This window comes from Oreochromis aureus, linkage group 22 (genome assembly GCF_013358895.1).
Source record: "Oreochromis aureus strain Israel breed Guangdong linkage group 22, ZZ_aureus, whole genome shotgun sequence".
Lineage (NCBI taxonomy): Eukaryota > Metazoa > Chordata > Actinopteri > Cichliformes > Cichlidae > Oreochromis > Oreochromis aureus.
In genome coordinates, this window is record NC_052962.1 from 36,350,815 (window position 1) to 36,374,182 (window position 23,368).

Here is a 23,368-nt window from a genome sequence, read left to right on the forward strand (position 1 = left end):
GACCATTAAGATGGCTGTGATCCAAAATTAAATATGGTTCAAACAACATGATACAACTTGATTTCCTCCAATACCATCCACCTCAAACATGTATTACAGTTTCTCTCAGTCAGTGTGCTGCAGTTCTCAAATCAGTGATGCTTTTCCCCAATCAAATTAGCCTTTCTCATTGTTTTTATACACACATACACACTGCTGTTGTTTCTACACTAATAAAGGGATTTGTTACTTTCTTGATCCACTTGAATCTCACAACTCTGAAACAGTTTTGTCAGACAGAACTCCAGATCTGTCACTTTGCTGAATACTGTCCAACACTGCATTAGTGTTTCCACTCAAATTACTTCAAAGCAGTGAAATTGCTCTTCAATTATACTCAAATATGGACAAATGTTTTCAGAAGAAACATATAGAAATGCCTAATCTCAGTCTTGTGTCAGCCAGTTCGGACTTTACAGCGGGTTTCGACTCCTTGGACGCTCTGCTGCCTGGGATCCTTTGTTTACTCGCGCGACATCGAGGGAAAACAAAGAGGGGGAAACGCGCCGGAGTTTTGTGCCGAACGCGACAGAGAAACAGCAAGCCACCTCTCCCCAGCATCCTGCTCGCGGATCTCCAGTCTCTGGACAACAAACTTGACGAGCTGCATGCATGGATTAAACACCAACAAGACATCAGGAACTGCTGCGTTCTGGCCTTCACAGAGACATGGCTGGAGCCCAGCGTCCCCGACTGCGCCATCACGCCGGATGGATTCACTGTTTACCGGGGAGACCGAACAAAGGACTCAGGCAAGAAAAGGGGAGGAGGGGTGTGCTTTATGGTTAACTCCTTGTGGGCTAGAGATGTGTGTATCTTAAAAACTTACTGCTCTCAGAGCCTCAAGCTGCTGACCATTAAAGTCAGGCCTTTTTACCTCCCGAGGGAGTTCAGCTCAGTTCTCCTCTCAGCTGTTTACATTCCACCACACGCTGATAAAGCTACTGCTATGGACGAACTGTATGACATCATTACTGGACTTGAGAACAAAAATCCAGAAGCTGCCTTTATTGTGCTGGGACACTTCAACAGAGCCAACATGAAGAAGGTTCTCCCCAAATACTATCAGCACATTTCCTTCCCCACAAGAGGTGATCAAACATTGGACCACTGTTACACTCCATTCAAAGAGCGCTACAAACCCCTCCCCCGCCCAGCTTTTGGTAAGGCAGACCTTTGTTCCATACTGCTGCTGCCTGCATACAGACAAAGACTAAAACAGGAAAAACCAGCTTCCAGGGTTATTTACAAATGGGACAGTGAGGCTGAGGAGGTCCTGCAGGACTGCTTTGAGACAACTGACTGGCAGATATTTGTGGATGCAGCTGATGGCAACATCAATGAACTCACAGACTCTGTCATAGGATATATTGGAAAGTGCATGGATGATATTCATCACAAAAACCGCATATATCCAAATCAGAAACCCTGGGTAAATAAAGACGTTCGTGCCAAGCTAAAAGTGCGGACCTCTGCCTTTAACTCCGGGGATGCTGATGCTTATAAAGCAGCCAGGTATGACCTCCGAAAGTCCATAAAAAAGGGCAGAAAGGACTACAGGGACAAAATGGAGTCCAGCTACCACAGCTTTGACACCAGGCGACTGTGGAATGGACTGCGCTGCATCACTGACTACAAGAAGGTCAACACAGTCAGTGTTCAGCCCACTGCATCTCTTGCAGACGAGCTTAACAACTTCTATGCTCGTTTTGATGCAGACAACAGAGAGCAGATCCCCTACCCTCAGGAGGACAGTGAGGCTGCAACTTTAACTCTAAAAACAGAAGCTGTGAGATGGACCTTTAAAAAGGTCAATCCTCACAAAGCTCCAGGACCGGACGGCATCCCAGGCCGGCTACTCAGAGTGTGTGCAGACGAGCTGGCAGAGGTGTTCACCAACATCTTCAACCTCTCCCTGAGGCAGTCAATGGTCCCCGCGTCCCTCAAAGCATCCACCATCATTCCTGTTCCCTGCTCCTCCCTCCCTGACACACTGGACCCTCTTCAGTTTGCCTATCGGACAAACAGAGCCACAGAGGATGCCATCGCCCTGGCAACGCACACCACCCTTACTCACCTGGAGAAAGGGAATACATATGCAAGGATGCTCTTCATCGACTACAACTCGGCATTTAACACCATCATCCCCTCGAAACCTGCCCAGAAGCTCGTCGACCTTGGGCTGGGAACACCGATCTGCAGATGGATTCTAAACTTCCTCACAAACAGGCCCCAGGTGGTCAGAGTTGGTAAGCACACCTCCTCATCACTCATCCTAAACACAGGTATGCCACAGGGTTGTGTGCTTAGCCCCCTCCTATATTCCCTGTTCACACACGACTGTGTTGCTAAACAAGAGTCCAACATCATCATCAAGTTTGCGGATGACACAACCATCATAGGCCTCATCACAGGCAATGATGAGACGGCCTATAGAGAGGAGGTGATGGCACTGTACAAGGGGTGCCTGACTCTCAACATCAGCAAAACTAGAGAGATGATAGTGGACTACCGGAAACGACCAGTCAGAGAACACCAGCCCATCCACATCAACGGTGTCAAGGTCGAAAGGGTCAGCAGCTTCAAGTTCCTTGGAGTCAACATCACTGAGGACTTCTCCTGGACCCTCCACACAGACACTGCTATCAGGAAAGCTCGCCAGCGGCTTTACTTCCTGAGGAGGCTGAGGAAGTTTAGCAAGAACGCCAACATCACCTCAAATTTTTACAGGTGTGCAATTGAGAGCTTGCTGACGAGCTGCATCACAGTTTGGTACAGAAGCTGCTCTGCCAGCAGCCGTAAATCACTACAGAGGGTGGTGAAGGCAGCAGAGCACATCACTGGCACGAGGCTTCCTGCCATTCAGGACATTTATCTCCAGCGATGCCTCCGTAAAGCACACAGCATCATCAAGGACCACAGCCACCCAGCACATCAGCTGTTCTCCTTGTTACCATCTGGCAGACGTTACAGGAGTCTGTCTGCTCGGACTACAAGACTTAAAAACAGTTTTTACCACCAAGCCATACGACACCTCAACCACAACACTTAAACACACACAACACAGCACTCAGAAGCTACCCTGCAGCTTCACAAGTACTCTGTTTAATCTGCACTGGTCACTTCACTTTATTGTTATTGATATTTATATTTAAAAGTGCAATACTGTAATTTTCTGCTGCTCATTCCTGTGCAATATCCCATCTGCCCTCCCGTCATATTTCTTTTCAAGATTTTCTTATTTAATCACTAGTGTACATATATTTATATTTATAGATACATATATATTTAGTCATCTTTTCTCTTTTACCATGTCTCTCTAATATTTTGCTCCTTACTATTTTTCTATTTTTTTATTTTATTTTATTTTATTGTATTTTCTCCTACTGTATCATGTTGCTGAGTGACTGCTGCTCGTCAAACACATTTCATTGCAATGTTGACCCTGTGCTAACTTGTATATGACAAATAAAACTGAAACTGAAACTGTGTCACACGTCCATGCCATGGTACTGCTACTGTAATTACACAAAAACATATACTATATGCACTCACAGACCACTTTATTAGGTACACCTCGCTAGTTCCAGGCTGGACCCCCTTTTGCCTTCTGAGCTGCCTGAATGCTTTGTAGCATAGATTCAACAAGTCAGAAATTTTGCCCCTTATTGACATAATAGCAACATATTGTTGCTGCAGATTTGACAGCTGGACACCTCTTTCAACCACATCCCAAAAGTGCTGTCTTGAACTGAGATCTGGTGACTGTGGAGGCCATTGGAGTGCCGTGTTTTTGTTTTTTGTTCTTACAATTTTGGTCACTCCATGTGAATTATAACCTCAGTTTCCTGTTCTTCGGTGACAGGCCCTGCAGTGCAGTCTTCTACTGCTGTAGCCCATCTGCTTCAAGGTCACATGTTGTGCTTGCAGAGATGCTCGTCGGCATCTTGTTTGTATCGAATGGTTGATTGAGTTACTGGTGCCTTCCTATAAATTCAAAACTTTCAGACCATTCTCCTCTGGCCTTTGACATCAACATTTTTCAGACCATTCCCCGTCAACCCTACAAATGGCTGTGTAAAGAAATCCCAGCAGATCAGCCTGTCTGGCATCAACAACCATGACACTTTTAATTATCTTTCTTAATGATGCTTGAATTAATCTTCAGCAGGCTGTGTTCAACATGTCTACATGTGTAAATGCTATGAGCTGCTGACATGTGATTGGCTGATATTTGGATTAACAAGCAGTTTAACAGGTGTACTTAATAACCTAATAAACACATGCAGTATGACTTTACTGGACTATACAGTAGTTGGTGCTGTGGTCTCAGATTGTATACATTTTCTTTTCCTGACACATATAGTTTAATGAGTATTATTTTGCTTTTCTCAAATTCACCAGTTTTGAAGAGTTAAAAAAACAAAAACAAAAACACCCCATCAGATTTGATTTTTGTTTCTGAAAACAGTTTTAAATTTTTCATTAGCTGTCACAGTCCGGGTGAGCTGCTGGTAAATTTCCACTAAGTCCATGTTCTCCTGTGTCTGCCCCTGGGCAGAGCTGTCATCTCCTCACATGGAGCCAATCTGGAGCAATCTACTCATGATATTTAAGACCAGCGTTGCCGTCTCTTCCCTGCTAGTTTGTTAACTTACCCACGGTGGTAACAGGCTACCATGCTTCATGCTCCTTGCTCAAGTCTATGAACTTACCTCATTTTTCTTGTGCTACAGCTCTCTGGTCATGCCACTGCTCCACTCTTCAGCTAAGATGGACATACTCACTGCAGTTTCATGCTCCGTCTCCTGGGAAGGATTTCAATATCACACCTGCTGCCCTCTTGCCACTGCTTCGCACAGGATCCCTTGGAGCTCAGGTCAGCCCATCTTAACTCTATTCAGCTCACCTGGACCTTCACCTACTCCCCTCAAAGTACCACCAACTCCACCTGCAACATAAGCCATGCTCCTCTTTAAAATTCAACCACACCTGGAGAAGTCTGTGAACCCACTAACCCCCTTTTCCTCTCTTCCTCTTGATCACCACGCCACTTTTTCTTGTCAGGAATCCCACGTCAAGTATAACTCTGTGTTTTTGTGCCAAATAAAGATTTGTGTAAAGCAAACTCAACCGTCTGTTGGACAACATCTCCCACCCCATACATGAGACTGTGACAGCACTGAGCAGCTCCTTCAGTGTGAGACTGTGGCACCCACGGTGTGGGACGGAGAGATTTCGCAGGTCTTTCCTCCCCACTGCTGTCAGACTCCACAATAAAGACTTTAACTGATCAAACACACACATCTACACATGTGCAATAACACTAATGTGCAATAATCTTTTCTGGCATCGTTGTATTTTTACTGAGTTGTATATAGCATTTGTATTCTATTTTTATCTTATTGTATATTTTATTCTATTTTACTCTACTGTGTTTATAGTATTTTATTTTATTCTGTAACAGTTGTGTACTGTATTTATTCTTATTTTATTTTATTCTAATTTTTGCTTCATAACTTTTGCACTGTCCACTTCCTGCTGTGACAAAACAAATTTCCCACGTGTGGGACTAATAAAGGTTATCTTATCTTATCTTATGTGGTCCAGCACTTGAGTCCAGTTTCATACAGGCCTTTGGCCCCTTGTGACATTAGGCCTAGATTTTTTGCAGTACTCTTTCCAAAGTCAGTAAGGTTTTGATGTCTTAAAACGATGGTGAAAGTGTTTTATGAAGTGTCTTTTGCACAGATGAGTGTATGTCGTGAAAAATGCCTTACATATTTTTAGAGCTGCATTAAGAGTGGTGAGAATGACATTCCTGATGTAAGACTTTCACCAAAGCAACTGAGGAAAGCAGTGATGGGGAACCATTTACTGAAGTTCATTTAACTCTTTTGAAAAAAGTGTGTGTGTGTGTGTGTGTGTAGTCCTGCTTATATATTATTAATATATAATTTTTAATCCTGTGCTGTCTGGCAGCTTTTGCAACCTGAATTATGATCTGAATGCACTTTTCCAAGACAAGCTCTATAAATTCTCTATAGGCTCCTCTTGTTTTGTTTTTTCTGCGTTTAATGTTATTTCCATGACCATTTTTAAGCTGACAGACAGGATTAAAAACTGGAGGAGGGAAGAAAACAGGTGAAAATATAATAAAAGGATTGAACACAAAGAAAAGCACGATGTATCACCTACTGCTGCACCTATATGAAGAAACAAAGGGAACAAAAACATACAGCAACTGGAACACAAAGATATGAAAATGCATAGATACATGAATCAACATCTTCTTGTAGTGTGTGTGTGTGTGTGTGTGTGTGTGTGTGTGTGTGTGTGTGTCTTACAAAATGTAGACAATACTTAGGGTGGGAAGGTGCATTAATGTCCTCTGGGAGTCAGAGGTAGACAGAGAAAGGTTTAGGCGATTCAGGCCAGTCGGACCCCGAGCAGGAGAAGGAGGAAGGCCCCAGATGGGGCGCACAGAGCCAAAGGGTGAGAGTCTCAGAGAACCAGAGGCAACAGGCATCAGTCAGATGCCCTGGCCTGAGCTGAGAATAGAGGCATCTCACAGAACCCGCAACAGGGAGGGAAAACCATCTGCTGTGACCAACTGGGGTGAAACAGGAAAGAGAAGAAAGAAGGAGAGCATAGAGAGACAAGTACAAAACATAAACTATGGAGAAAGGAGACAAAATTAAATGATACCCCAACAGATCAGTTCACTCTCAGCCTGCAGGCTTACTCGTGATTTTTAGATTGTGGAATGTGGAATGAGAGGCAGAGTCTTCAGCTCAGAGAAGATCAGCTTCCAATTTGAAGTCATGAATCAGAATCACCCACATAAAACGTGTTTATTCATACTTAATACATTATATTGAATTCACTGTATACTCTGATTACATTGTATAAAGAGTGAAATGAATGCGGATTACTGCTTGTATTAGTTGTGTTGTTATGAGTGGTTATGATTGTGTTTAAGGTAAATCTGGAGAAAATCCATCAGTCTCTGCAGCAGTCAGCTCAGTTTTTATTCAGTCTGAGGTAAAATAAAAATAAAATGTGTAAACACATCTGTGCTGGGATAACTGAACTCTAAACTTATTTGTTTTCTATCATGTAGGAACGTCTGTGAGCAGTAATGTGGATTTTCTGTAGCTCTTCATTTCATTCATGTTGGTTTAAACTTTAAGTAAGTAAATAAAATTTATTTATTAAGCGCTTTTCACAGACAGGCAGTCACAAAGCGCTGTACACAAATATTAAAATAAACAATAAAATCAATAGACATTATACACAATGTAAAAGATCAAATTTAAATAGTGTAACGAATATAAAATATGTAGATCAACAAAAGGCTTGTTTGAACAGAAAAGTTTTTAACTGGTTTTTAAAAGAATCCACAGAGTCAAGCAAACGTAATTGTAGTGGTAGACTGTTCCACAGCCTTGGTGCAACAGACTGAAAGGCTCTGTCCCCTTTTGTCTTCAGTCGTGTACGGGGAACAACCAACAAACTCTGAGTCTGTGAGCGGAGACAACGAGCAGCAGTGTATTTTATAAGAAGCTTGGATAAATAATCTGGGGCCTGGCCATTTAGTGCTCTGTATGTTAAAACAAGAATTTTAAAGCGAATTCTAAACTCTATTGGAAGCCAATGTAAAGAATATAAGATGGGAGTAATGTGGGCACGCTTGGTAGAACGAGTTAGTAGTCTGGCAGCTGCGTTTTGTGTTGCCTGGAGGTGAGAGAGAGATGATTTATCCAAGCTAGTAAACAGGGAATTACAGTAATCTAGATTAGATTAGATTAGATTAGATTAGATTAGATTAGATAAAACGTTATTAATCCCTCGGGTGGGTTCCTCTGGGAAATTCAGTTTCCAATAGCACAGCACCGACAGAAGTTACAGAATGTGAGCAGAATACTATATATACACATATATAAATACAGAGACATATATAAATAAAATATACAAAAGGGATAAATAGAATAAATAGGAATAAGAAAACAAGGGAATTACACATTTCAAGTATTGAAGTCTATTGCACCGTTGGCTATTAACAAAAAGTATTGCACAGTGAAGTGAAGAGGCACTACAGCTTAGTTGTTCCCCCCTCCTTTGTCCTCCTGTTTCCCCTTCCTCTCCCCTCCAGAGAGGAGTTGAACAGTCTGATGGCGTGTGGGACAAAGGAGTTTTTAAGTCTGTTGGTTCTTGTCTTTGGGAGAAGCAACCTGTCACTGAACAGACTCCTCTGGTTGTTTATGGCCGTGTGCAGAGGATGCCCAGCATTGTCCATAATGTCCAGCAGTTTTTTTAGTGTCCTTTTCTCTGCCACTGTCACCAGAGTGTCCAGCTTCATGCCGACCACAGAGCCAGCCTTCCTGATCAGTTTCTCCAGCCTGGATGAGTCCTTCTTTGCTGTGCTGCTCCCCCAGCACACCACAGCATAGAAAAGTACTCCAGCAACCACCGACTGGTAAAACATCCTCAGGAGCTTCCTGCAGATGTTAAAAGACCTCAGCCTCCTGAGGAAGTACAGTCGGCTTTGGGCTTTTTTATACAGGTGCTCTGTGTTGCATGGCCAGTCCAGTTTGTTGTCCACCCCAGCCCGAGGTACTTGTACTTGTTGACCACCTCCACCTCCTCCCCCTCTATCTGAACCAGCAGTGGACCTGCTCTGGACCTCCCGAAGTCCACAACCAGTTCCTTGGTCTTTGAGGTGTTGAGTTGCAGGTGGTTTGTGTGACTCCATGTGACAAAGTTCCTCACCAGACTTCTGTACTCCTCTTCCTGATCATCCCAGATACACCCCATGATGGCTGTGTCGTCTGCAAACTTCTGAATATGGCATAATTCAGAGTTGTAGCAGAAGTCAGAGGTGTACAGGGGGAAGAGAAGAGGGGACAGCACAGTTCCCTGTGGTGCTCCTGTGCTGCTGACCACAGTGTCAGACATGATGTCCTTCAGCCTGACGTACTGTGGTCTGTCAGTGAGGTAGTCGGAGATCCAAGCGACCAGGCAGGGGTCCACCTGCATCCTGTTCAGTTTTTCCTGGAGCATACAGGGCCGGATGGTATTAAAGGCACTGGAAAAGTCAAGAAACAGGATCCTGACCGTGCCTTTTCCCTTGTCCAGGTGTGAGTGGGCTCTATGTAGGAGGTACAGGATGGCATCCTCCACTCCGACATCCGCCTTGTATGCGAACTGTAAACTGTAAATCTAAACGCGATGACACAAATGCAGGAATTAGTTTTTCCAGTTCAGCTGAAGAGACCATATGTCGCAGTTTAGAGATGTTTCTTAAATTATAGAAACAGGAAGGAGACAAAGATTTTACATGAGAGTCAAGGCCCAGAGAAGAGTCAAATATTACTCCAAGATTTCGAATATTTGACTTGACAGAAGGACAGAAAGAAGCAAGAACCTGACTAATTTTAGAAGGTAGCTCAGGAGGAGCTATGATCATGGTCTCGGTCTTGTTAGTATTTAGAACGAGGTAGTTGCTTGAAAGCCAGTCAGAAACCTGGGTTAAGCCCTGGACTAGGGTGGACAGCCTATCCAGCTGATGAGGCTTAAAGGACATATGCAGCTGAATGTCATCAGCATAAAAATGATAGGACAGGTCACTAAAAGATTGAATGATACCAGCTAAAGGAAGCATATAAAAATAAAATAATAATGGACCTAAAACTGAACCCTGTGGAACCCCATAGGTCAGGGCAGCAATGTCAGAGGTGAACCTGTCAGTCCTAACAGACTGGTCCTATCTGATAAATAGGAAGAAAACCAGTCTAGGGCAGAGCCAGATATACCAGCCAAAACCTTCAGCCTGTTGAGTAGGATTTTGCGGTCGATGGTGTCAAAGGCTGCGCTAAGATCTAGCAAATGATCACAGAACAATTCCCTGCATCAGATGCCACTAATAGATCATTATAGACCCTTAAGAGAGCGGTCTCCGTAGAGTGCTGCTTTTGAAAGCCAGACTGAAAAGGGTCAAGAATGTGTAATTTACATAATAGAGACCTGAACTGATTTTCAACATTTTTTTCAAGTAATTTACTTAAAAATGGCAATCTTGAAATAGGTCGGTACTTACTAGTGGAGCTAGGATCAAGATTCTGTTTTTTTAACAGAGGGGTTACTTCTGCATGTTTAAAATAGGACGGAACACAGCCTTGCCTCAGTGAACTATTAATGATGGATAGTAATGTGGGACCAATGCTGGCGATAGACCCAGACAGGACAGAGAGAGGTAATATATCTACAGACCATGATGAGGATTTCATTTGACCTAAAACTATAATTAAGTCATTAAGTGTGATTGGAGAAAAGGAGGTAAATGACACAAGACAGCAAGGGGTATCTTCATAAGGGGAGGCACTTGAGGAGATTTTGGATCTCAGGTCCATCACCTTATTTACAAAGTAATTGAGAAAAGTATTACAATCTTCATCAGAAAATAACTGAGCGTACTGGGTTGGAGGAGAAACAATATTATTGATGGTATCAAATAAAATTCTTGAATTATTTTTATGACGATTTATAAGATTATTGAAGTAAGAGGATCTGGCCCCTTTCACTGACTCATTATACAGGTCCTTCTCAAAAAATTAGCATATTGTGATAAAGTTCATTATTTCCTGTAATGTACTGATAAACATTAGACTTTCATATATTTTAGATTCATTACACACAACTGAAGTAGTTCAAGCCTTTCATTGTTTTAATATTGATGATTTTGGCATACATAACTCATGAAAACCCAAAATTCCTGTCTCAAAAAATTAGCATATCATGAAAAGGTTCTCTAAACGAGCTATTAACCTAACCATCTGAATCAACGTATTAACTCTAAACACCTGCAAAAGATTCTTGAGGCTTTTAAAAACTCCCAGCCTGGTTCATTACTCAAAACCGCTATCATGGGTAAGACTGCCGACCTGACTGCTGTCCAGAAGGCCATCATTGACACCTTCAAGCAAGAGGGTAAGACACAGAAAGAAATTTCTGAATGAATAGGCTGTTCCCAGAGTGCTGTATCAACGCACCTCAGTGGGAAGTCTGTGGGAAGGAAAAAGTGTGGCAGAAAACACTGCACAACGAGAAGAGGTGACCGGACCCTGAGGAAGATTGTGGAGAAGGACCGATTCCAGACCCTGGGGGACCTGCGGAAGAAGTGGACTGAGTCTGGAGTAGAAACATCCAGAGCCACCGTGTACAGGCGTGTGCAGGAAGTGGGCTACAGGTGCCACATTCCCCAGGTCAAGCCACTTTTGAACCAGAAACAGCGGCAGAAGCGCCTGACCTGGGCTACAGAGAAGCAGCACTGGACTGTTGCTCAGTGGTCCAAAGTACTTTTTTCGGATGAAAGCAACTTTTGCATGTCATTCGGAAATCAAGGTGCCAGAGTCTGGAGGAAGACTGTGGAGAGGGAAATGCCAAAATGCCTGAAGTCCAGTGTCAAGTACCCACAGTCAGTGATGGTCTGGGGTGCCATGTCAGCTGCCGGTGTTGGTCCACTGTGTTTTATCAAGGGCAGGGTCAATGCAGCTAGCTATCAGGAGATTTTGGAGCACTTCATGCTTCCATCTGCTGAAAAGCTTTATGGAGATGAAGATTTCATTTTTCAGCACGACCTGGCACCTGCTCACAGAGCCAAAGCCACTGGTAAATGGTTTACTGACCATGGTATTACTGTGCTCAATTGGCCTGCCAACTCTCCTGACCTGAACCCCATAGACAATCTGTGGGATATTGTGAAGAGAAAGTTGAGAGACGCAAGACCCAACACTCTGGATGAGCTTAAGGCCACTATCGAAGCATCCTGGGCCTCCATAACACCTCAGCAGTGCCACAGGCTGATTGCCTCCATGCCACGCCGCACTGAAGCAGTCATTTCTGCAAAAGGATTCCCGACCAAGTATTGAGTGCATAACTGAACATAATTATTTGAAGGTTGACTTTTTTTGTATTAAAAACACTTTTCTTTTATTGGTCGGATGAAATATGCTAATTTTTTGAGACAGGAATTTTGGGTTTTCATGAGTTATGTATGCCAAAATCATCAATATTAAAACAATGTAAGGCTTGAACTACTTCAGTTGTGTGTAATGAATCTAAAATATATGAAAGTCTAATGTTTATCAGTACATTACAGGAAATACTGAACTTTATCACAATATGCTAATTTTTTGAGAAGGACCTGTATAGGTAAAGTAGTTCTTTAAAGTGCTCACGATGGACAATCAGACCAGTGGACTTCCACAGACACTCTGCTTTTCGACAGGAGCATCGAAGACCACTAGTCTGATTATTTAACCATGGTGTGCAGGAACTAACAGAACAATAACTGGTTTTGAAAGGAGCAACCTGATTTAGAATAGCAAGACAGTGTTCATTAAAAGAATTAGTTAAAAGCTCAACCTCGTTAGAAGAAGTTTTAAAAGTAAAAAGAGAGGAAAACTCAGAAATTATAGAGTCGTCAAAAAAGCGCCTCCACCTAATAAAACCTTGAGGATGGGACTCTGAATGAACAGATACAGTAAAAGAGACTGACTTATGGTCGCTAAAAACAACTTCATTTAAATTCAAGTGGTCAAGGGAAACACCACAGGTGAAGACCAAGTCCAGAGTATGCCCAGCTGAGTGAGTAGGCCCTGCTACATGCTGAACAAAGTTGAAAGAGTCCATAATGCTCAGGAACTCCTTAGTGGTACTGTTTGTTGAGTCATCCACATGAATGCTGAAATCTCCAACAATGATGACCTTGCCCATTTTAATAGTGGAAGTTAAAAATTCTTGTAGGTCTGACAGAAAAGATGTAGCAGACCCAGGTGGATGAGAAATTAAAATGCCGTATATGGGCTGTTCTCGTCCAATTTTTATCATAAGCGTCTCAAAAGAGTTGTAGCAGCTTGAAGAAATCATCTGGCATAAAAATGTCTTTTTAAAAATTACAGCTGTTCCACCTCCTCGTCCAGATATCCGAGGTGCACAGACAAATGAACAGTCAGCAGGACACAGCTCTAAAAGATGTGAGACTTCATTCTCACGTTGCCACGTCTCACGATAAACATGAAGTCAAGCTTCTCAGAGCAGAACAAGTCATTTAAAATATAAGACTTATTGGCGATTGAGCGGGCATTAATTAACATCCATTTAAGGCTGCGACTCACCAGCACAGGGGTAGAGTTTCCAAGGACAGAGTCTGCGCTATGCGGTAAGCTGCGCAGCAAAACAGGGTTCCTGCCGCGATGAGGCTTGGCTTTCCATGCTTTCAGATGACAGCCTGGGTGGTAAACATAGTGGGTTGTGGGGATTAATTCAGTTCCGACAAGTCTCAGGTGAATCTTACCGGTAGCAACCCCGGAATAAAGCCCCCGAAGGTCCATCTCTTTCCAAAGACGACGGAGCAGGACATGAAGGCCGGCTCGCTTCCCCCGCTTTCTCCGATGAGGCCTCTGAAGCAAAAATGAGCTAACCAGCAAGAGTGGAGGTAAACCGGGTGCTGCATCGCGCTCTAACGGCAGTAGGAAAACAGCCTCGTTTCGTTGACTCTGAAAGCTATCCATTGCAGATTTGATCACTAGCAACACATGACGATCATAAATCCGGAGGGAGGTGACACCGTAAAAAAAAACAAAACACTTGCATAGCATATAAAATAAACAAACACACGGACGAAGGCAGCGGCACAGCCAAACACAGGCGCCATCTTGACCCTTGACCTAAGACTTCAAAGTAATCAAAACATTTCACTTTGAAGGACAAATCATGTTGAAGAACTGAACATAATTTATTGGAGCACAGAGTTTAAGTAAAAAAACATTTCACAATTATGCTCCAATAAAGCAATGTAGCAAAGTGGAGTCTAAACAATGATGGGAAATAGGAAACAAATGCAGGATTCATATGTTTGCATCTACTGATGTTTTCTGTGTGTTCGGAGTATTTAGTGGTTTCTTAATTTGCAGTAATACACTTAATGTATCTCTCTCTCTCTCTCTCTGTGTGTGTGTGTGTGTGTGTGTGTCCTCAGTGAACTGTATCAGTCTCTGCAGTATCTTCCAGCTGCAGCAGTCACTTCAGTTTCTGTTCAGTCTGACTGAGGGAGGTTTTTGTACGACTGTTTTTCACTGTGTGAACACATTCTGACTGTTGATGTAGTGATAACTCTGACAGTAATAAACTGCTGCATCTTCAGCCTGGACTCCACTGATGGTCAGAGAAAAGTCAGAGTTTGATCCGCTGCCTGTAAAACGAGCTGGAATCCCTGACAGTCGCTCATTAGTACGCTTGATAAGCAGTTTAGGAACTCCTCCATCTTTCTGTTGGTACCAGTGTAAATAGTGATATGGGCTGCTATAATAAACATTCTGACTGGTCCTACACTTGATGCTCACAGATCCTCCCACAGCAGAGCTCACTGCTCCAGGCTGAGTCACTGTGATCTGTCCTCTGGACTCTGAGGATACAGAGACAAAAACATAAAGCAGCTTCATGGTTTTGTGGGCTTCATTTCAGAGGGACAGATGTTGATAGAGGAGAGGAGTTTGATTCTCTGGACTTTACCTGTGAAGCAGCAGCAGAGGAGAGTCCAGATGAGGATGCAGATCAAAGTCATGTTTTTGATGAGGAGGATTTCTGTGGCTTCTGTTGTGATGAAGGACAGCTGTCAGTCATCCAGTGTTCAACTCTCAGGACTATAAACTCTCCCAGAGCACTGGAGCATGGTGCTGCTGATGCAAAGTGCCTCTCTATGGAAATGATCTGACTGACACACACATTGAATAACTTTGTGTGTTTGTTTGTTTTATAATGTTGTTTTTCTTTGTATTTCCTGTTTATGATTGTGTGCATGAGAAACACAAATCAGCAGTTAATGTCAAATTGCTGATCACTGAGCTTTCTGATGCTGATCAGTCTTCATCTGTATGCTAGTTTATATTATATTAGGTGGAGGTAATTGTACCTCAGCTTTGTTCACCATAATCTTAATGTCCAATGATCTTCTCATTTTCTTTAACAACTCTCGATCTTGATATTTTTGGTCAGATAAAGATGTGGGGAACATAATAGCATATAGAGTTGTCTCTCTTATTATTGTTTTCTTTTATTATTTTCATACGGTAAACCTTCGTTCTATGAATAGATTCTGATTCCATCAGTCAGCTCTCTGACAGCACTTCCATTCAGCACATCTCTAGATCCTTCCTCAGGTTCATTTGTACAGCAGGATGCTCTTCCTTACTGCAGCGAAATCATGAAGGACAGCTGTCTTCAACATAACATCATATTTTCCTCTCAGTGATTTCTGATTAAATAAATCATTCATGGCATCTTCATAAAGAACACAAGTTTTATTTCCACCAGTCAAAAAAGTGAAACAGATTAAGCAGAAAAAAACATTTTAGACACATTTTTAACAAAGATGACTTTAATTGTGTGTCTTTTAGACCTTCTTGGATGAGAGGTGAAACATCTTCAAGAAACTTAAAGAAGTTCAGTTTGTTTCTTTCTAAGCTCCTTACACGACCATGATCTGGATGACTGAGGAGCTGCACAGACTGTTTGTCTGAGTTTCTCCATCATAGCAGAACATCATTGTGGTGAACCTGGCTGCATGCTGAAGCAAAGTTTCCACAGAGTCTCACCCTGAGCAAGGAGCCCCAGGGTGGCCAGCAGTAGAGTCAGTGGCTCTTCACTTTTTCTAAGTGACGATATTTTAAAACACAGCAGAAGATTTATTTTGAATTCATGTTTGTGAAACTCCATCTGCTGAAGAAAATCATAAGTTTTGACTGAAGTCTTCACACCTCCACAATGTTTTGTCAACTTCTGTTTACAAGGTCAAACTGAAACAATTATTGTTGTTGCATTTGTTCAATGATTTTCTTTACTGTTCAGAGAGTGTGTGATCACTTATGCTGTAGTAGTTTACAATAATAACAATATCCCTATAATAACATAATAATTATGTGAATATCTAAGGTTTAATATAGGGCCAAATGTGTGTCATCTTTTTATTACCATAGCATTGGGTTTTCTTCAATCATGACAGTTTTTAGAATAGAATAGAATAGAATAGAATAGAATTCCACTTTATTGCCTTTGCACATGTCACAGGTACAGGGCAACGAAATGCAGTTTGCATCCATCCAGAAGTGCTTTAGCCATGATATAGATATATTACAATATATATTAGCAATAATATAGATATGTAAGTATATTACAGAAATGGGTCTATTATGGTATGTTATAATGTACACGGTATGAAGTATGTTATGAATATTCTATAACTATAAGTATGTACAGGCTGTAGTGAGTACAAGCTATGTACAGGATATGAACAGGATATAAATATGAAAAAAAAACTATACAGAAATCTGAGATATACAGTTATACAGAAATGTGAACTATGCAGGTTATAAACAGTTGTAGGATTAAAAATTATCGTATGTACAGAATGATTATTTACACAGAGCTATACAGTAGTGCAGTTAAGATAAGTGAGATATGTGGATAATTTCTACAGAGGCTATATAAAGTGCTAGTGGTTGTGAGTGGTGGTTAAGTCCATGTTATTATTGTGTGTTTGAGGGTACAGTTGTCCATTGTGTGTGTGTGTAGGTGGTTGTGGGTGTGTGTATGTTCAGTCCATGAGTTTAATGTGGGTCAGATGTCAGGAGGCAGAGTTCAGGAGTCTGACAGCTGTAGGAAAGAAGCTGTTCCGGTACCTGGTGGTCTTAGTCCGGAGGCTCCTGTAGCGCATCCCAGAGGGCAGGAGGGTGAAGAGTCCATGTGATGGGTGACTGGGGTCTTTGATGATTTTCCCAGCCCTTTTCAGACACCGCTTCTTGTAGATGTCCTTTATGGCAGGAAGTGGTGCTCCGGCGATGCGCTGGGCAGTTTTCACAACCCTCTGCAACGCCTTCCGGTCCGAGGCAGAGCAGTTCCCGTACCAGACTGTTATACAGTTGGTCAGGATGCTCTCGATGGTGCAGTGATAGAAGTTCACCAGGATGTCTGAGGACAGGTGGTTCTTCCTCAGAGTCCTCAAGAAGAAGAGGCGTTGGTGAGCCTTCTTGACCAGCTTGGAGCAGTTGGTCGTCCAGATGAGATCCTCGGAGATGTGGACTCCCAGGAACTTGAAGCTGCTCACACGCTCCACAGCCGTCCCCTTAATGTGGATGGGTGGATGTGGGTCAGCATTCCTCCTGTAGTCCACGATGAGCTCTTTGGTCTTCTCGGTGTTAAGCAGCAGGTTGTTTGTGTCGCACCACTCAGCCAGATGATCCACCTCCTCCCTGTAGGCGGTCTCATCGTTGTCACTGATGAGGCCAATCACCGTGGTGTCATCTGCAAACTTAATGATGGTGTTGGAACCATCGGCAGGCCTGCAGTCGTGGGTGAAGAGGGAGTAGAGGAAAGGGCTCATCACACAGCCTTGTGGTACACCGGTGTTCATTGTGATTGTAGATGAGCAGCGGTTATCCAGCCGGACATGTTGGGGGCGGTTGGTCAGGAAGTCCAGTAACCATTTGCAGATGAGGGAACTGATGCCCAGGTCTTTCAGTTTCCTGATGAGTTGTGAGGGGTGGATTGTATTGAATGCTGAACTGAAGTCTATAAACAGCATTCTGGCGTAGGTGTTGTTGTTGTCCAGATGTGAGAGGAGTGCAGTGCGATGGAGACTGCATCCTCTGTGCTCCTGTTCTGGCGGTATGCGCGAATTAGTGGGGTCCAGGGTGGGGGAGACAGGATTTGAAGTGTGCTAGGACCAGCTGCTCTAAGCACTTAGTGATGATGGGGTGAGTGCTACTGGGTGGTAGTCATTGAGGCTAGATGGGTTGGAGTTTTTGGGTATCGGGATGATGGAGGTGGATTTGAAGCAGGCCGGTGCCACAGCGTGGGCCAAGGACAGATTGAATATGTCTGTGAGCACTCCTGCAAGCTCCTCAGAACACGCTCTGAGAACACGCCTGGGATGCCATCAGGACCTGCAGCCTTGTGGACATTGATCCTGCTCAGCACCGCTCCTACATCGGTGGGGGAAAGAGTCAGAGGTTGGTGGTCTGGCGTCATGTCTGTTTTGGTTGTGGTTGTGGGGTTCCCTCGCTCAAAACGAGCATAAAAGTTGTTGAGCTCGTTGAGGAAGGAGACATCAGAGGATGTGGGGGAGGGTTTGGTGGTCCTGTAGTCTGTAATGGTCTGGAGTCCTTGCCACATGCGTTGGGGGTTGGAGTTGGAGAAGTGTTCTTCTACCTTCTTTTTGTAATGGTGTTTGGCTTTTTTGATGCCCTTCTTTAGATTAGCCCTGGCTGTACTGTAGGCGTGTGCATCTCCTGACCTAAAGGCAGTGTTGCGGGCCTTCAGGAGGAGACGAACATCCCGGTTCATCCAAGGCTTCTGGTTGGGGTACATGGTGATCCGTTTCTGGGTGGTGACACTGTCTGTGGTTTTGGAGATGCAATCCAGTACAGGTTTTGGAGATGTAATCCAGTACAGATGAGGCGTACTGGTCCAGGTCTGTGTGGGTGAACATATTCCAGTCTGTGTTTTTAAATCTATCCTGGAGCACTGCGTCTGTCCCCTCTGGCCACACTTTAATTGTCCTCACAGCAGGTTTCACACGTTGGATGAGTGGTGAATACCTAGGTGTGAGGAACAGGGAGAGATGGTCCGATTGTCCAATGTGGGGGAGGGGTGTTGCTTTGTAGGCTCCAGCCAGGTTGGAATACACATGGTCTAAAGTCCTGTCTTCTCTGGTGTGGCAGGAGACATGTTGGTGGAATCTGGGGAGGACTGTCTTTAAGTTGGTGTGGTTGAAGTCGCCAGAAACAATAAAAGCAGCCTTGGGGTGTTTATTCTGGTGTTTGTTAATGGCTGCAGAAAGTTCTTTCATGGCCAACCTAGCATTAGCGTCAGGGGGGATATATACTGCAGTGAGTATGATTGAAGTGAGTTCTCTGGGGAGATAATAAGGTCTGCATTTGACCATTAAAAACTCTGCATTAGGTGAGCAGTGACTCTCAGTAGTAGTGGAGTTCATGCACCAAGCATTGTTAATATAAATGCACAAACCTCCACCTCTGGTCTTGCCGGAGTCATCTGCTAGCCTGTCGGCTCGGTGTGTGTGGCGTCCTGCTAACTCGATAGCATTGTCCGGGCAGCTGTTGTTCAACCATGTTTCGGTGAAAAACATGGTTGAAACATTCGCAGTAATATTTTAGATTAGGTTTGGGTAAATGTTCATCATGCAGATATGTTGATTTTTATTATTTAGTCCAGCTGAGAGACTGTATAACAAATACAAAGATGTCTGTTATTGTCTGTTTCAGTGCAAAGATGAAGTCAGACACACAGAAACTGTGACACACTGGGCTGTTTGACTTGTTGGCCAATCAGACAGGATGGTCAGTGTCAGGGTCGTTACTAAAAAGAGTACAACATAAGCCTGAGGCTACAGTCCCACACACTGACGTGAATCCCTGTCCTAATAAAGACGTACATATGATCTTTCTTTTAATATTAAGATAACACGATTTGTTCCCAGTGATCACTAATGTCATTAAACAGTTCAGTCTTGAGCTGAGTGATCTCTTCCAGGATGACAGGAAGCACTAGAGACCAATGAATGTTTGAATGAGAATAAAAATGATGTGATTGTCATGCTGTTTTCTACAGTCACCTGAGCTCGACACAGTTGAACATCTCTGGGAGATTTTGGAGCGATGTGTTAGACAGAGGTCTCTACATGTTTTTGGAGAATGGCCTTCATCCCTCCAGCAGAGTTCACAGTCTTAGTCTTGATGTTCAGTGCTGGCTCAATACCACTGTATGTTTGTGTCCTTTGTCAATATATATGCATCTTTGTATGGAGTGGATCAGCCAGTTTATCAGAGGATCAAACACAAATATATCTGATTTTTCTATATTTATGAATATAGTCTCTAAAAATGTAGGGAATGAACAAAGTCTTCATTTACACTGATGCATTTTAATTAACATTCAAATTTCCTTAAATTAATGAGTAGCTACTCAAGCTCTGTGCTTGTGTCCACTCATTTCTTCAGTCATCCATGATTTAGACTTCTAATCATTTTAAAGCCAAACTTCTGCTGTAAATGTTTCCACATCTGCTTCTTTTATTTCCAGTGTAGTTTGAACATATTTCAGGTCAAACTGTGTGATGATTCTCTCTGTGCTGATATGCATGAGAGGTTTCTTAAAGGGAAGTGAAACAATGTGTGAGTGAATGACTGGTGGAGCAGAAAAAACACCTGACAGAAACTTCTTAACGGAGGAATTCAAATTGTGGTTCCTGTCCTCTAAGCTGATTGGTGTTTCCTAGGTGATACCCGCCCCGCCCTGAAGGTGCTGGGTCCCTCCAACAAGGAGCTGGAGAATGGGAAGGCCACGCTCATGTGTGTGGCCAACAAGGGCTTCCCCTCAGACTGGAGTCTGTCCTGGAAGACGAGCGACAGCAGTGGCAGCAGCAGCATCAGAGGGGAGGAGAGCAGGACTCCTGGAATGCTGCAGAATGACGGCCTCTACAGCTGGAGCAGCACCCTGACGCTCACTGCAGACCAGTGGGGGAAGGTGGGCTCTGTGACCTGTGAGGCCACCCAGGGCTCCCAGACTCTGGTCTCAGAGATACTGAGGAGAGACCAGTGTTCCCAGTCCTGATGTCAATCACTGAGTCTTTCATGCTGTTTTTCTTCTGTCTCTTTGTTTCTTTTTGATTGCAGATTTCAAAAATAAACACATCAAATAGTCATATCTTCATCTCATAATGACAACAATCATAGCAACAATCTCCCTTATTTTTAACATTTTGTGTCTGTTGTAAAGCTGATGTTTCAAACTTTTAAAACAATAAAAATGTAACAAGGAAACATGTTCTTTGACTCTGAGTTTAATAAATGCACTTTAAAAAATAAAAATGTTGTAAAATTTGGTTAGATGGACCAAAAAAAATGTCAGCAGACGCATCGAGTGTAATGTGCAGTTTAAATGGCTTAATATATTTTTAAATCCACATATTAAATATTTTCTATAAGATTTTGAGGTCAAACAATAGATTATCTGTGTGCTCTTCATAATTTCTAGTCTCAAAGCTGTTTCATGATCTATATTTTTTAATCTGACCTAAAACCTAATAAGGAAAATTAAAGAGCAGGGCATCATCTGTATGTTTAAACAGAGATCATTTAAATGACATTTAAATGAAGATTTGCTGAAGTTTGATTAATGAACCATTTGGCAGTGAAACTCTGATGAAGCAACAAAGCAGAGAAGAGTCTAGAAGCTGGTGGTGGCAGAGATGAAGCAGGTGGAGACTTAGTTGAGGATCTCTAATTGAACTTTCTCAACAAATTACAACCATACAGAATGAATGTGCACACCAGAAAAAAGGAAATTATTTTCAGTTAGAGCTCAAAAAATGTCTTTGTTATTAGTCCGGGTCATCTTTAAAAGTAGGTTTTGTGAAGAAGTTCACATATGTGTGTAAAAACAAACCATTCAGTATTTGATCCTCAGGTTTGTATTTCATGACCTTCAACAGCACATAAAGTCTATAGAGTTGTAAATGAAAATTAACTAACTTAAATCTCCAAAATCTGAGAAGAAGGACATTTTGAGCATTTTATTGTTTCTGAAAATGAAAGCCATCAATTGCTGGGGAAGTTCATGTTTTATGATTTATTTTCAGACTATCATTTTTGATAACGTTCATGGAGAAGTTGCTCTTATTAATTATCGCATTTATAATCGGCTTCATGGACCTGGTCCATAATATTTAAAATCATGATAATGAAATTTTTTTTTGTGTGTGTGTGTGTGTGTGTGTGTGTGTGTGTGTGTGTGTGTGTGTGTCCTCACTAAACTCTATTAGTCTTTGCAGTAGCTTCCAGCTGCAGCAGTCAGTTCAGTTTGTGTTTTTGCTACAACAGACTATATAAACACTCATCAAACGTCCATCTGTTAAAGGTTAGATAGGGTACATACAGACATATGTACAGTTAAGGCCATAAATATTTGGACAGAGACAACATTCAGCGTTAATTCAGTGGGTTGAACATAAAGATTACATTAAAATTTGAGGCACTAAAGCATTTTTTAACACAATCACATAGTTTTAGGTGCTCAAAAGTAACTGGAAAAGTTAAATAGCAGAAAATTTCCTGGGGTTGTGGGGCCCTTAGATCTCGGGTCTCTGGGCCCGGAGGCTTGGTCAGAAACAGGGGCGGATCTAGAGAAATTTTCTTAGGGTGGCATGAGGGTGGCAAAGAAATCAAATGGGGTGGCAAAATCAAAGCCTTTTTTTCCCCCAAACACATATGCAGGTGGTTACATTTTTCATATAAATATAGTCTAAAACTTAATTATTGTCTGTAGCCCACATAATTACACACTTTAGTTACATAAAACATGTGAGTTTTGATTTTATGTACTCTATAGCCTGTATGATAAATAAATATGTAGCCCAATAAGTATTAAATCCAGAAAGCTACACAACACGGGGGTGGTTTACAAACACAGGTCTAACTTAAGTTTCACACTGTTAGAAAACAATCACATTGTTACAGCTTAAATTACACAAAATGTCAGAAATCTGCACTGTCATGAACAAAAATTTAAACCTAATTTTTCATGATTTGTTGGATTAACCCACTGAGGTCTGAAATACAACCGGCCATTTTTGACTCCTTTTGAGTTTACGTTTGTATTTCACCCTCAGATTGTTTCATTTTATTTTTTCCCCTTGCCTTGTTTGGTATCATTCTTTTAAGCTCAGCTGAATTTAGTTGTTTTTTCACTGACATACTGCATTAGTGTTACTGATCTGAAATCACACAAAGAACCTAAAATCCTAGTAGTATTTTTTACTCTAAAAAAATCCACAGACATGTTGGGTAAATGTGTATAACTTGAAATGCAAATATAAATTGTACATTTTGTAAACATATACAACTATTTATCTAAAAATGCAGCCAATACACCTGCAGCTTTTTTCATTTTCTACAACCATTTAAAAATATTACTAAAACTAAAATGACAGAACAATCAGGTTTCGCAATAAGATGCCCCACAAATGATGTGTGCCAGTAAAAAAAAAGTTTGTCCACCAAAAGACAGAACAGCACAGGGATAAACCTGCAGGCCTGACAACAGCAGGTGTATCACTCTGCTGGTTTTCTACTTAGTGACAGTGTTTACGTTGCAAATGTGCCTTAGTGACATTCACAAGTGCCCTCACTGACACACAAAACAAAACAACTACACAACAGAACAACTACACAAGACAACACAACACACTAAG

The 23,368-nt window shown here is 42.3% G+C and overlaps 2 gene segments (V, D, J or C); one reads left to right on the forward strand and one right to left on the reverse strand.

Moving 5' to 3' along the window:
- The window catches only part of LOC116324369, a 95,985-nt gene extending 75,128 nt beyond the window's left edge, over positions 1–20,857 (forward strand). The window contains 1 exon segment of the C gene segment in view: positions 20,396–20,857. Within this exon segment, the coding sequence occupies positions 20,396–20,730 (335 nt within the window).
- On the reverse strand, positions 14,162–14,665 carry LOC120435472. The segment is given in 2 exon segments: positions 14,162–14,506; positions 14,614–14,665. Coding segments are annotated over 2 exon segments (384 nt in total).
- Positions 20,858–23,368: the final 2,511 nt, after the last annotated feature.